We start from the raw sequence: 15,074 nt of genomic DNA, 5'->3' as shown, positions 1-15,074 counted from the left end.
ACTTGTGAAATTAATACATTAAATAGCAAAAAGTGTCATTTTTGAACACATGGCTACCACTAGACAAACCCACCAATCTTATCAACCTTTCATGCTTTTTAAAAATTGACCTTTTGAGAGGAGTAGCTCAATCAATGCATAAATTTATTTTTGACATTTTTAGAGGAGCAACTTGTTGAATCAATGGATTGAATGCTTTTTGGGTGTTGAACCAAGTTCAAAACCAAAGGCTTGGTGCAAACAAGTTCTTTGTTGATACTCTCAAGGCCACAATTAATGCAATTTTCCAACCACTGTAAATGGTATCTAATGCTACCCTACCCTAAATGAGCTAACCTAATGATAGCTTTAGGAGCCACATTGTAACTTTGCTCGCTTTGACTAAATTTACTTTTCAGAAAACTTAGATCCCATTTCAAATTCAAAAAATAACATTTGGATTTGTGCATATGTATTTCAATGAGAGAGAAAGAGAGAGAGTGTGTGTATGTGTGTGTCTAATTTGTACAAGAGGATGAATATTGGATGCTAGTTGGGAAAAGCTCTTGATCTAATGGTCATTTCCCCTAATTCTTGCATATTATTGAATTTTGGGAGAAGCTCTTAACCTACAGTTTCTCTCTTCATCTTTGTAAAACAGCTGTTATGAGCACGACAAGTGCTCTAGGAGAGCAAGGAGATTGCTCTCACAACTTACAAGAGAAGAACGCGAAAGAGAAATTGAACTAGAACTTGATTGCAAGATAACCCAATTACAAGAGGCTTGATTACAAGAGAATGCTCACAAGAGCATGGCTTGATTGCAAGACAAGACTCAATACAAGACAAGATTAGAACAAGACAAGAATTGGAATAGGACTTGCCTTCAAGAGCCTCACAAGTGGTGTTGGAAAGAATGAAGGGCTTGTAGCCCAAGACCCCTATTTATACTAGAATTGAGGAGGTTAAGGGCAGGCTTCTAGATGATGACATAAGCATCATTGACATAAGTGACGACATAAATGATGATGTAAGCTGATGCAAGCCTCTAATAGAAATGTTCAAAAAATTATATTAGAATTGTCTAGCACAGAATCTTCTAGAATGTTTTAGAATGTTCTAGAATCTTCAGGAAAATTTGGCTTTGTTGGGTGTTGAAGATGAAATTCACAAACCTTAATAGGAGCTCTTTGAAGATGTGAAGTTGGTTCCCATGTTCATTCACTTGTATCATAGCCCTTCCAATGGACAAGATAATGTAATCTACCTCTTGAAATTCTCAAATCTAGGATTTTGTCTACTTCATATTATTGGTGATCTTCAATTATTATTGGAGATGATGGCTTTGGTATTCTTCCATAGATATTGGATGTATGACATGGCTCCACAATTGAAACATGAATTATATGATGGATTTTTATGGACAGAGAAAGCTTGAGACAATAGGTGATTGGATTTGCTTGGCTAAGAATCTTGAAGGGCCCAAGTTGTTGTGATCATCTAGTTTTTGGGAGGGGTGAGAAAAATGTAGATCACACTAAAAAAGCCAAACTTGATCTCCAATTTTGTATGATGGGTGTTGCATATGAAGCTTATCTGCGTTTCTCTTATATTTCTCTTAAGCTTGTTTGATATGTGCTTGTAACTTTTTCTAAATATCAAAGAGGTGTTGAGCTAAGTCTGTAGTAGTTAAATTCTTCTCTTGTGGTCTTACATGATTGTCTATCCTTAGGTATTGACCATAATTAGCAAAGAATGGTGTGAATTGAGTGGAGACAAGGGAGGAATTATTGTATGCAAACTGAGCAAAGGGTAATAGATCCACCCAATTGTCTTGATGATAGTTGATTTTGCATCTAAGGTATTGCTCCAAGACTTGATTCACTCTTTTTGTTTGCCATCCCTTTGTGGGTGATTGGATGAAGAAAGATTCACTTGTACCCCAGAAGTTTAAGGAGGCTTCTCCAAAACCCAAATATAAATTGAGGCCGTGATCACAAACAATATCATCAGGTGACCTGTGGTGCCAATATACATGTTCCAATAAGAGCCTTGTTGTCCCTTCCCATTGATACTCTTGGTTGTTGAGATAAAGTGTGCCATTTTTGTGAAAGATCAACCACCACCAAGATGGAATTATCTCTAGAGGAAGGTAGTTCAACAATGAAGTCCATGGATAAAGATGACTATGACTTACTTGGAATAGTTAATGGTTGAAGAAGGCCATGAGGTCGATGACGAGGACTTTAGCTCAATTGCACATGCCACAAGAATGCATAAAGTCCTTGATTAGTTTCCACATTTGCAGCCACCGAAAATCCCTTAAAACTAGCTTGTTTGTCTTGTTAACCCGAAAATGCCCTATTGAGGGGAGATCATGTGTCATGGAGTTTGTTCTTTGCCTTAATGTACTTGCCTCCTTATATCCTTGGTGAATGAGTAATTTGTAAGTTTCTTCCTGACCTTTGATAAGAATCCAAAGTCTTTTGGCGCTTTGCTGATAATTGCCCTTAACTTCAAATGCTCAAGTTTCAAGATTATTGAATTTTGTTGATCATGGGCTTTATCACTTCTTTTAGTGCTGAGTAAGATCTTTGAGATAAAGCATCTAGCTTTCCTTATTGTTGGCTAGGCCTATAGTAATGAGCAAGTCAAATCTAGGTAGAAAACCACTCGATCTTGCTTGATTCAAGACACGAGAATTCATGAAATATTCTAGATTTTGATGATGCAATTAGATAGTGATCTTATGAGGGGTGCCTTCAAGTAGCTGTTGCTAGGTCTCCAAGGAGTCCACAATAGCTAGAAGTCATTTATCATGAATTTCATAGTTGATTTCTGTAGCAGAGAATTTTCTCAAGTGGAAAGCTACTAGATAAACTCGATTGTCTTTAACAATCTTGGATAGAACAGATCCGAGTGCAAAATCTAAGGCATTTATCTCTATGATAAAGTCATCCAAATAGACCACAATAAAGTCATCCAAGTATTCTCAAAAGATAACATTCATCATATGTTGAAAAGCTGTTGGAGCATTCATGAGGCCAAATGGCATGACAACATATTCAAAATGCCCATACCTTGTGCCAAAAGAAATCTTCCATTCATAACCTTCATTTATCTTGACAAGATTGTAAGCACCACAAAGAACTATCTTGGTGAAGATTATCTTTCCCAAGTCATTCAAGGAGTTTTGGAATGGAAAGAGGGTATCGATTCTTGATAGTAATCTTATTCAACCCTTTATAATCCACACACATACGGAGGGATCCATCTTTTTTCTGTCAAGATTGTGGGAGAGAAGGAAGGAGTCTCGCTTGAAGCTTTCTTGCTTGCACAATGGGGGAAGACACACAAGGGTGGAGGCTGAAAACAGTTTTCCTCTTCTTAGTTGTGTAAGCCAAAAAAGAACTCAAGTACAAAGAAATAGAAGAACCCTATATATGGGTCTCAAACCAAACTCAACTAACTAAGGTGGCATACTAACTGAGCCACGAACTAGAGTAGATAAGGATAGCTATCATGTAGCTATTATTCATGGGCGGTGTACCAACCGCGTCTGCAACTAACACGTCGGTGACATAAATGCACAACGGTCACCCTGGCGTATCACGAGTGGAGCTCGATATGTCAACACTCCCCCTCGAGCTCAATCCCAATTCCTGCACACCAAGCAGGTCTCTGAACTTGCGCAACTTCTCTGCGCCCAATGCCTTCGTGAATATGTCAGCTACCTGGTCCTCTGTGCTGACATAAACTAGATCAATAAGACCTAGTAAAACCCTCTCTCGCACATAGTGATAATGCACCTCAATGTGCTTTGTTCTAGCATGATAGACTGGGTTATTTGCCAAGTGTATACTACTCATGTTGTCACAATAAATGACAACTGGCCCATCTGTAGACTGATGCATATCATAAAGTAGCTTATGTAACCAAGCTACCTCACATGCAGCCATTGCTGCACCCCTGTACTCAGCCTCTGTGCTCGACAAGGCAACTGTAGGCTGTTTCTTGCTGCTCCAAGTGACTGCAGCACTCCCAAAAGAGAACACATATCCACTGGTAGATCGTCTATCAGAAATACTACCAGCCCAATCAGCATCAGTGTATCCATGCAGCTGTATCTGAATCCCAGTCTCATAAAATAGTCCATACTGCAATGTGGACTTCACATACCTGAGTATGCGTCTAGCCGCATCCAAATGTGGTTTCCTTGGAGCCTGCATAAACTGACTTACCAATCCAACAGCATAGCTCAAATCTGGCCTGGTAATAGTCATATAAATCAAGCTTCCTACTATGCGTCTATACATAGTAGGGTCTTCCAGAAGCTCACCTGCATCTGCGCTCAGCTTCACATTCTGCTCCAAAGGAACTGAAATAGGCTTACAGCCTGTCATCCCATATTTGGACAGCATGTCCAATCCATACTGCCTCTGTAAGAGCTGTATCCCACTTGGTGATCTAATCACCTCAATGCCCAAGAAATAACGCAGCTCTCCCAAATCCTTCATTTCAAACTTCTGCTTCAATAGCATTTTCACATGAAGGATATCTTCATCACTGTCACCTGTCATAATCAAATCATCAACATAAATGGCAAGTAGCATAATACCTTTCTCTGTTTTTCTCACATAAAGTGAGAAATCTGCCTTGGAAATCTGAAAGCCAATAGTGACAAGATACTGTCCTATCTTGTCAGACCATGCTCTAGGTGCTTGCTTCAAGCCATACAAAGCTTTCTTCAACTTGCAAACAAACTCAGGATGAACAGCATGCACATAACCTGGTGGCTGCTCCATATAGACCTCTTCTTGCAAATCACCATGCAAGAAGGCATTCTTTACATCCATCTGATGTAAAGACCATCCCTTTGATGCAGCCATAGCAATGACTGCTCTTACGGTTGCCATCCTTGCAACCGGACCAAATGTTTCTTCATAGTCAATGCCATATGTTTGTGCATACCCCTTGACTACTAATCTTGCCTTGTATCTGTTCACAGAACCATCAGCATTGTGCTTCACCTTATAAACCCACTTACAGCCAATTGCATTCTTACCTTTAGGCAAAGGTACTAACTCCCATGTAGCATTTGCTTCCAAGGCATCCATTTCTTCATCCATGGCTTTCTCCCATTTTTCTTTTCCCATGGCTTGCTCAAAAGATGTGGGTTCTGGTTCCTGTATCACTTTGACCATATATGCATAGTGAATGGCTGTAAATCCATCATATTTCAGCCTATCCACAGGATACCTAGCTCTTGTAGACCTGCGCAAAGTAGGTTCACTCCCAGGTGCTCTCAAAACATCCCTGGTCTTCCTTACTCCAGGTGTAACAATAGAAGGAATACCCAACTCATCATCAATGCTCTGTTCTGAGCCACTGGATTCACCATCCACATAAGAGTGACCTGCATTCACATCAAACATGGGCTGATCAACCTTCTCTTTTCCTTTTCGTGATACCTGCATACCACTATCTGCATTGCTTTGAGAAGATTCTCCTGATCTCAATCTGCCTGTCCATGGCGAAGAATGTGAACCACTGCTAGAGGACGCTCCAGGTCCACTAATATTTTGTGACTGCTGCTGTGAATTCTGTGTAGCATTACCATTTTGTGCATCTTCATCATCAATCACATTTACTGGTCTATACCAGCTACTCATCTCATCAAAAACAACATCTCTGCTCACTGTAAACTTACGAGTAGAAGGGTTATAGCATCTATACCCTTTTTGCTGCAGAGAGTAACCAATAAAGATGCACTTCTCAGCTTTTGGATCCAACTTGGATCTCAGCTCATCTGGCACATGTACATAGGCAATGCAACCAAAAATTTTCAAATGAGAAATATCTGGTTTCCTACCAGTATACCTCTCCTCTAGAGTCATTCCATGTATTGCTGCAGTGGGAGTCCTGTTCATTATGTAGACTGCTGTAGCAACTGCTTCAGCCCAATAAAAATCTGGCAAGTCTTTTTCATTGAGCATGGCACGAGATACCTCTCCAATATGCCTGTTTTTCCTTTCTGCAATTCCATTTTGTTGTGGGGTATAACTGCATGAATATTGCTGCTTTATGCCATGCTCCTGCAAGAACTTTGCAAACTCATTTGAGAGGTACTCTCCCCCTCCATCTGACCTTAGGCATTTTATCTGCAAGCCTGTTTCTTTTTCAACCATAGCTTTAAGAGTTTTGAAATGCCCAAAAACTTCACTTTTCTTTTTCATAAAATACACCCAAAATTTTCTGCTATAGTCATCAATAAAACTGACAAAATAATGACAGCCTCCAAGAGATGCAGCTTTAGTTGTCCACACATCAGAGTGAATTAATTCCAATGGCTTCTCACTCTCTTGAACATGTCTAGGAAATGGTTTCCTTGCCTGTTTTCCAAACTGACAAGCTTCACATACCTTATGCATTTCTGCAACCTTGAATTTTGGCAATCCTGCAACAATATTTTGGGCCTGCATTGATTTAAGTCGCTGTACATTAACATGACCAATGCGTTTATGCCAGATATCAATATCTGCAACTACACCGGTCCCATGTGCAAACATTGCTGCACTCAATTCAGACATGTCTGCATCCAATGTAAACATTCTGCCCTTCTTCTTTCCTTTTGCTATCAAGCGACCTTTATTTTTCATATCCTCAACAAAGCATCCATGAGGATTAAATCTGACCTGCAAGCCCTGTTCAACCATTTGACCCACTGAAACCAGATTCTTGGTAATATTCGGGACATGAAATACATCGGACAGGTATTTCTTTTTCCCACCCTGCATAGACAAGGGAATTTTTCCAATCTGCACAATAGGATGTGCAGTATCATCACCAGTCTCCACAAATCCTGGTTTTTCCATTTTCCTTGCATCCTCCATCCATTCTGCATGACCTGTCATGTGGTTTGATGCACCTGAGTCAACATACCATACATCATTGCTTTCTTCTGCACTTGTCATAGAATTGTTCATGTGCTGCACCATGAACAAATGCTCATTTCTGTCATCACCCTGTCTACTAGAAGATGCATAATTCCCTTGTTGCAGTTTTCCATTCATGATGTCATTCTGCTTTTTATAGCAGTCTTTAGCCATATGACCCATTTTACCACAATAGTAGCATTCAACATTACTGTTTGCATTTTGGCCTCTTTGCCATCCACCACGACCTCTTTGGCTCCCCCTGCCTCTAGAGTTACCACGTCCTCCTCCATAGGACTGGTTTTCTTGAGTTTGCTGCATATTCTGATTTCTGCCACGGCCTCCAAATCGGCCTCCTCTACCTCTGCCTCTACCTCTTCCAGCATTTGAGTAGAAGACAGCTTCTTTTGAAGTTCCTCCTGAAGAAGATGCACCACCATTTCTCTGTTCCTCAGAAATTAGAAGAGCAATCAACTCCTCAAAATCAGGAAATCTTTCACGAACTGAAATGGATGTCCGAAACTGTGCATAATCCTTTCCTAGACCATTCAAGGTCACGGAAACTAAATCATCATCTTCCACTGGCGACCCAATGGAAGCAAGTGCATCTGCAATCTTCTTCACCTTCATGTGGTAGTCGTTGATGCTCATACTTTCTCTTTGCACATTATGCAACTCTTGCTTGAGCTGCATTTTCCTGGCTTGCGTATTTGTGCTATACATTTTTGACAAAGTATCCCATGCCTCCTTTGGCGTACTTGCATCCTGAATATGCACAATCATAGAGTCTGAAATACTGATAGACAGCCAATACATAACTTTCCTGGCTCTCTCATGCCATGTTTTAAATGCCTGCATTTGTTGTTGATTGGGAACATCAGGAAGAACTGGTTCTTCTTCATTTCCTGCAACAAATTCCCAATATCCTTTTCCCATAAGGAAATTCGTCATTCTAAACTTCCATGCCTGGAAGTTGTTCTTGTCAAGCTTTTCAGTGACAATCTGTGAAAGAGAATCAGACGCCATTACAGAATACTGCAAGAAATTCTGTCACTGCAAAAAACACAGCTTCACCCTCACAAGGGCAAATCTGCAAAACTGGCAAAAGTGGTATTTGACCACACAGTCACTTCCTAGTGACGATTTTGCATAAACAGGAACCAAGGATGATTCTGAAACTCCCAATGTCTCTGCGCACAAGCATACGATGCAATTTCTACAGTAACTTTTCACCGACCTGTAGAACAGTGGTCGCACAGCATAAAACTGAGCCTTTTCTTGAGTGCGTGCAGAAAACTTCCGTCTGCAAAACAGGCCCCGAAATGGCCTCAAATAAAAAAAACAAGGTCGCCAAGGGCTAAAGCCTTATCCCGCAGCATATACTGCCCTCTTGCTTCACCGCGAAGGGCGTCTCAACCTGAGACAATGCACTCCTGCAATTTCCGGCTGTGCTACCTGCAGAGATCTGCTCCCAAAACAGGAAATGAAAGCAACACTGCTCCTCTTACCAGACCACCACGAGCTTGGCTTGCTTTCTTGAGCTCCTTACCACGAACAAGGCTCTGATACCATGTCAAGATTGTGGGAGAGAAGGAAGGAGTCTCGCTTGAAGCTTTCTTGCTTGCACAATGGGGGAAGACACACAAGGGTGGAGGCTGAAAACAGTTTTCCTCTTCTTAGTTGTGTAAGCCAAAAAAGAACTCAAGTACAAAGAAATAGAAGAACCCTATATATGGGTCTCAAACCAAACTCAACTAACTAAGGTGGCATACTAACTGAGCCACGAACTAGAGTAGATAAGGATAGCTATCATGTAGCTATTATTCATGGGCGGTGTACCAACCGCGTCTGCAACTAACACGTCGGTGACATAAATGCACAACGGTCACCCTGGCGTATCACGAGTGGAGCTCGATATGTCAACATTTTCTTGATGAATAAAATTAGTGCACCCACTAGATATTTTGAATGATGTATGAATCCCTTGGCAAGATTCTCATCAATATATTTCTTGAGCTTTACTAATTCATCTTGTGATAGCTTATAGATGGGGCTGAAAGGAGGTTGAGCTTCTTCTTGTATATCTATTGCACAATCATAAGGTTGGTGTTTCGATAGTACATTCGCATTCTTCTTTTCAAATACATTCTTGAACTTTGCATATTGAGCTAAGAGTGTGTCCAGGCTTTCATCCTTTGGCTTCTCCATTGGAATTGCATAAATAATAAATGATAGATTCTTCTTTGCTTTTGACACATGAACACCTTTTCCCTAATGTATATTAGATGAGAATTCTTTCTTTCATTATTTTGCACTTTTCAACCTTTCTTTCTCTTTGGGGTTATGTAATTCTAGTCAGGGTAGCTAAATAACAAAGGGACTATTTGGGCAATGGATGATGTTGAAAGCTATATTTGATATAAGACTCCTTAGGGTAACTTTAATGGGTTGAGTCTCATACTTGACATCTCCCAAAGCAAGATGTCAACCATCAATTACTTCTATGCCATCTTTGCTTTCCTTAGAAGTTGTATACCATGTTGCTTTGCAAATTTCTCATCCATGAAGCATGTTGTGGCTCCAAAGACTAACAAAGCTTATCTGCCTATCTACCTTTCTTCCAAGCAAATCTTTATTGGCAACATAAAGCTAAACGTTGGATCTACAGATAGAAGGAGACCTTCCTTTTGGTGTCTTGAACCCCTTTGTTAGGAAAATATTTAGCTATGTGCTCAGATTGGCCGCAATACATGCATAATCCATTAATGCGCCGCCTTTGTTTTTCTTGAGCTATCAATGGCTTGAACTACGTCATATCAATTTGCATAGCCTCTACCTCAGATACTTGGTCTTCTTGGGTAGGTTGGTCTTCAAAAGTCTCCTTACACACACACACACACACACACACACACACACACACACACACACACACATGTTTATATTTACATATGTAAGTGTGTATGTATATGTATCCATGAGAGAGAGAAAGAGAGATGCTTACCTATGCCTTGGATTTACACTAGGTCTCCCTTATTCTTCCACATTCCCTTTGTCCTACTAGGTCCCCCCTATGTCTTGGTAGCATAGGCAACATTGCATCCATAAAACTTGCATCTCTTACAAATCACCATTGCTTTGTTAAGAGCATGCATGTAGTTTGTAAGAGAAAAAGAGTTGGAGTTGCTTATCTATTGGCACCAAAGGCTACCAAAATGCAAACGGGTAGTGGTTGAAATGGCATGGGTGATCTTGCACGTGATAGACATGCTTGAGATTGCCACACAGAGCCATTCCATTCCTGTGCTTCACCTTTCACATTGTGCCTTTCAAGTCTTTGACTATATTGTCTTATGTATATTTCTTATTTGCAGACAATGGCCTCAATTTACATTTGACATGTTAAAATTGTAATTGTTTCAACCATAAGGTAAGTAGCCAATGTGTACGAAGGAAAGAGTGGCGCACTCATAAGCTTGGGGAAGGGATTGTTAGGAAAAAAAGACATAAACCATGCTGCAGTATGATACACAGTGGACCTTGGCAATTTAACATGGTCAAGCTAGCACAAACATGGGGAATTCCATCAACAAACATGCTGCCTCTAAGTTGCTGTTGATCAATCACTCTGCATTGGTTGTGTCCGATGGATGTCGGATCTCGATTTTGCGGTGTTTCTTTGGGACTTGAGTAGATATCGCTACATGGTGCTCAGCTGGGTTGTAGTCATCATCATCACCACCATTACCATCCTTGCAATGCTGATGAGCCATGGATGAGTTGGCCTTCTTGAAGCCAGCTTCGTCTTGGAATCTTATGACTGCATTGAGCAAATGGTCCAGCCTTGCCACCAGCTCAAGCAGCATCGATATGGTACATGCGAGTGATAGAGATTCTGCAAAAGCAATACTCTTGTGAATGGTGAAGCTCAAGCCCTTTGCAGCATATTGCTCTGCAGCATGATCTGGAGGCAGCTTCGGTTTGGAGTTGTACACTTCTAGAAAAGAGGACGCAGTGAGCTGCAGCTGTGACAACTGGATGTGGCCATCGAAGGATAATGATGCGGAGTGCTTGGCATCCTTATAATTGTTTCCAGAGATATGGTCATGGCCTTGATCCCCATCTTTTGTGCCGAGATTCGGAGATGAATATTGAGCCGGTGTGGGGATTTGTGTAATGCAGCCTCTCATGAATTGTTGGGGCTTCGACTTATCTTTCACATGATCAGTACTTGGCCAGTACTTCTGATCGGTTGGATCAATCACAAACAGGTGAGGATGTGCGTTTACCGCCCCATGCAACCTGTCAACTGCCCTGTGCACAGGCCTCAGCATCTCTTCTTTGTCCCTGCACTTGCGTTCCTCCCTTATGTCATCCGCCATCTCCCGGAGTACCCTCCCCGCTTCCACCCCAATCCTCAGGCATGGGTCTGCAAACACCCTGCGCAGTGAATTTGGAGCCTGTAACCAAAATTTTATGACTCTCACATTAGACAGTATGGCATTCATGATGTGATTCAGAAACACTCTGTGAAAAACAGAAGAGATGCAGGTGCAATTTAGTGACACTTGAGAATATTGCCACAATCACTCTGGTAATGCTATGTTGATCTGCATTCAAACTCTTACTGTCCGTACTGGTGACATGTTTTGTCGTACATGACCAAATCACCATTATGCTCCGTGACGGAGAAATGCAGGTCTTGTAGCAGACAGTTTAAATTATGATGCATGTCCAAGCAAATGAGACACAACATACACTAAGTAAAATCTTTAAAGTTTAATCAACAACAGGTAGTATTGGGAGATTTCTGCTGCACAGTCTATGAATTAATCAGTGGAGTAGGATGTGCAACCTGAATCTCAGAAAGCAAGCAACAGTGGAGAGCTGAGACTATATATCCACAATGCCGTAACACTGCACCCACTTCGACCAGGTGCTTCCAAGGATACATACACCCAAGACGCCCTCGCCTCGGTTCCCAATTCGCAAAATTGGCCTGAACAGAAGGCATTATCCTAAGTATATTGAACTGGAGAAATTAATCTTTGATTCTTATCATTGAGCAAGCAAGGAGGAGAGCAACTACAGGCTGTCTGACACAGTTAGTGTATAGAAGTAATATTGTTAAGTATGGCATATTATCTAGTTTCAGGCTCTCCTTTCACGATTTTTGCTGAGAGAAGAGGAAGTTCACAGTGCAGATTGTACTCTAATGACAGAGTTTCAGCACTTCAAGTATAGTTAGCTTCAATCAAGTTACTAACCAAGGATTCTTCACTTTGCTTAGAAATCAAAACTCCTCTGTAGCCTGTGTATATTTTATCGTCATATGGTTGTCCCTTGCATATCTTTGAGGATATCCGGGCAAGCTTTGGTACACCTTGAAAGTACTCTGTTAAGCAATCTGTGCCATCAGGCAAGGTGAATCTAAGTGTCAATCAAAGATTAGCCAATAGAAGATGACTTACGCTGGCAAGATTTCTTAAAAGCTTGAATCACAGTACATGAATGTTTAAACAGTGTTACTTAAACCTGCTAACCTTCGAGGGATCCAGCTAGCCCATCAGCATTATTGATGATTAATTTGTGAAGATCATCTCCTGCCCAGATTGGGAAGATGAAAACACTGACAAGCAGGCAAATTATAGCTCCTGCCATAACTGTTATCATGCGATCGAAAACAAGATCAACACTGTCTGGGGTTCCATAGCCAGAGATCACCACGAGGCAGAAAGTTAGTAGAAATATGACTACACCATAGTCATATCTGGCCTTGATGGTTGGTACGAACCGGGTATATGTTGCAGCAGTGCCTGTTGAAGACAACATGAGAAAGATTTGTCTCAATAAAAAGCAAATAACCAGGTCCTCTACTTAACAAACAATCATTGTCAAGAAGCAGATCATGGAGCAACTTTTAGGCAGAGAAAGTGTCACCGAAATACTGATGAATGTATAGTACTCTTGTAGAAACTTATTTGCAGATCATTTAAAAGGGTGATCAATCTAACATGAATTGACTCTACATGCAGATTCAAAGGGATGATCAGTATAACATGAACGGACTCCTAAAACATGCTTCCAATCAATTTCCCAAACACTTGTTAGAAACATGCAGCATAAACTGACCAATCAAGAATACAGAACAGCCAACAAAAACAGGCTCAAGCTTTGGTCCTATGTAGCTTCCCACATAATCAACGACCAATCCAAGCAGAGCTGCTGAGATTGTTCCGAGCCCCCTATTCAATCCTTTGCTCAAAGTAGCACCTGCCGATCACATGAACCAACAATAACAACCCACATCAAAACCTGAACAGCACAATTGCAACATGATTAATGCACATACTGGCCTCATAAACAAAAGACATAGATGTTCTTGTAAATGGGTGATCACTCAATACATAAGAATAACAACTCAGATACAAAATATGAAGGGCTCTTGTGAAATTGCTTGTACAGAATCATGAACTGTAGCTTTTGACATTTTCCCATCAATATCATGAGCTGCTCATGATGTTGTCATAATTCACAATGTGGGAATTATGATGGGAATTTGTCTAAAACTTCTTATGATCAGTAGCCTCACATAAGCATAATCCTTTGCAAATCAGGTGATTAACCCTAGGATGATGTATGACTATGGGTGCTTATTAAAATTGAAGTTGATATTATTACCTACAGTATACTCGAAGACGACCACGACTGTCAGAATTGCCCACAGCGCATTTTCCCCAACCTTCTCAAACACATCCTGCAGAAGCACAGACAGAGAGACTAGAGCCAGGGCCAGTCCAACCTTCACTGAATGTGCCACTCTTCTCTTATCAATGGCGTCCAGTGATGACACTAACTGTGTCTTCCTTCTTTTAACCCAATCAACCCGACTACTTACTGCAGAGGCCTTCATATTTGCTATGATCACACTTGAGAGATGCCACAAGTAACAGGGATTATGCAGGCAGAAGTCCAGAGATTGAAGAATCTACCTATCTATCTATTAGATCCCATGGAAGCACATGATCTTTCTCGCATGAGTCAAGGTGGCCAGACATTCGTTACAACGCCCCAAGAAAAACTAATAATAAAACCTTCGAATCCTGCAATGGCACTTGGCCTGACATGGCCCTATGTGAGCAGTTTTCCTCTGAGTCTGCATTGACAGGCATATGTTTAAAGGGGGAGCCAAAAGGTTGGCTAGCGCCTGCCACCTATGCATAGAGAGGGAAATATAAAGTACATGAATGTCTTCACATTGCATACCACAAAATGTGTGAGTAAGAGTTATGTTCTGCAACAATATAAACAACAACAATTGTTAAAAGCATCTTATGAACAAGGTTAAATATCCCTAAGAGCTGCCATTGATGAGGACTTCCATAGTTTCAATATGGAGGTCTGGCATTAGGTGGGGTGTGATAATAATGCACAAAATGGGCTGATCCAATCAATATTAGCAGCACATTAGGAGAAATGTGTGCCAATTATGAATCATGCCAACGATCGACAATCTGGAGGGTCAATCGTGGAAATCATGATGGTAGAGTATTATGGTTTTGGCAGATGCTTTGGTTAGCACATACCCACATCATGGGGCCATGGACAACATACATTGATGGAGAGCATATGGAAGCATCATACAAAAATAAGTTGCATGGTAATTGTTAACATGTGTTCCAGTGCCTTGTAGAGCTCTTGGATTTAGAGTTGATGGCTATATTTCATTATGAGTAAAGTGAAGTCCTTGTATGAAACTTCACTTGGTGTGCATCTAGTTTTCTTGTACACAATGGCTAGTTATTTGATGGTGGAAACAAATACATTTTCAATGTGTCAAAAATTTCAATTGAGGCAAGAGGAGGACAATTTTTAAGTGGTAGGAAGAATCTTAGAGAGAGAGAGAGAGAGAGAGAGAGTGTGTGTGTGTGTGTGTGTGTGTGATCTAAGTGTTGAAGCAACAACAATGTCGCCATTAATCATCTTTTGGATTGGCCACAACACCTACAACAAGAGCTATAATAATATTAAACTTTATAGACTTCTTCCAATATACATTCTAGCTCATTCATCAACTTCGTGTGTGTGTGTGTGTGTGTGTGTGTGTGTGTGCGCGCGCGCGCGCGCACTTGAGTAAGAAGATGAAGAGTCAGTATAACCGAT

At 40.8% G+C, this 15,074-nt stretch overlaps 1 protein-coding gene across 1 annotated transcript; it reads right to left on the bottom strand.

Annotated features, from left to right (window-relative positions):
- Positions 1-10,300: 10,300 nt before the first annotated feature.
- Positions 10,301-14,095, bottom strand: LOC148009491 (aluminum-activated malate transporter 12-like). Its single transcript, XM_087672665.1, has 6 exons — positions 13,593-14,095; positions 13,044-13,184; positions 12,455-12,727; positions 12,179-12,318; positions 11,767-11,910; positions 10,301-11,371 (listed from the first exon to the last, which is right to left on the bottom strand). The coding sequence occupies exons 1-6, from the start codon at positions 13,822-13,824 to the stop codon at positions 10,535-10,537; spliced, it is 1,767 nt and encodes a 588-aa protein (XP_087528791.1). The 5' UTR covers positions 13,825-14,095; the 3' UTR covers positions 10,301-10,534.
- Between the last annotated feature and the right edge of the window lie 979 nt (positions 14,096-15,074).

This window comes from Lygodium microphyllum, chromosome 30, assembly GCF_053477565.2.
Source record: "Lygodium microphyllum isolate KBCC chromosome 30, Lygodium_microphyllum_v1.1.10, whole genome shotgun sequence".
Lineage (NCBI taxonomy): Eukaryota > Viridiplantae > Streptophyta > Polypodiopsida > Schizaeales > Lygodiaceae > Lygodium > Lygodium microphyllum.
This window is presented reverse-complemented; position numbering and strand designations above follow the sequence as displayed.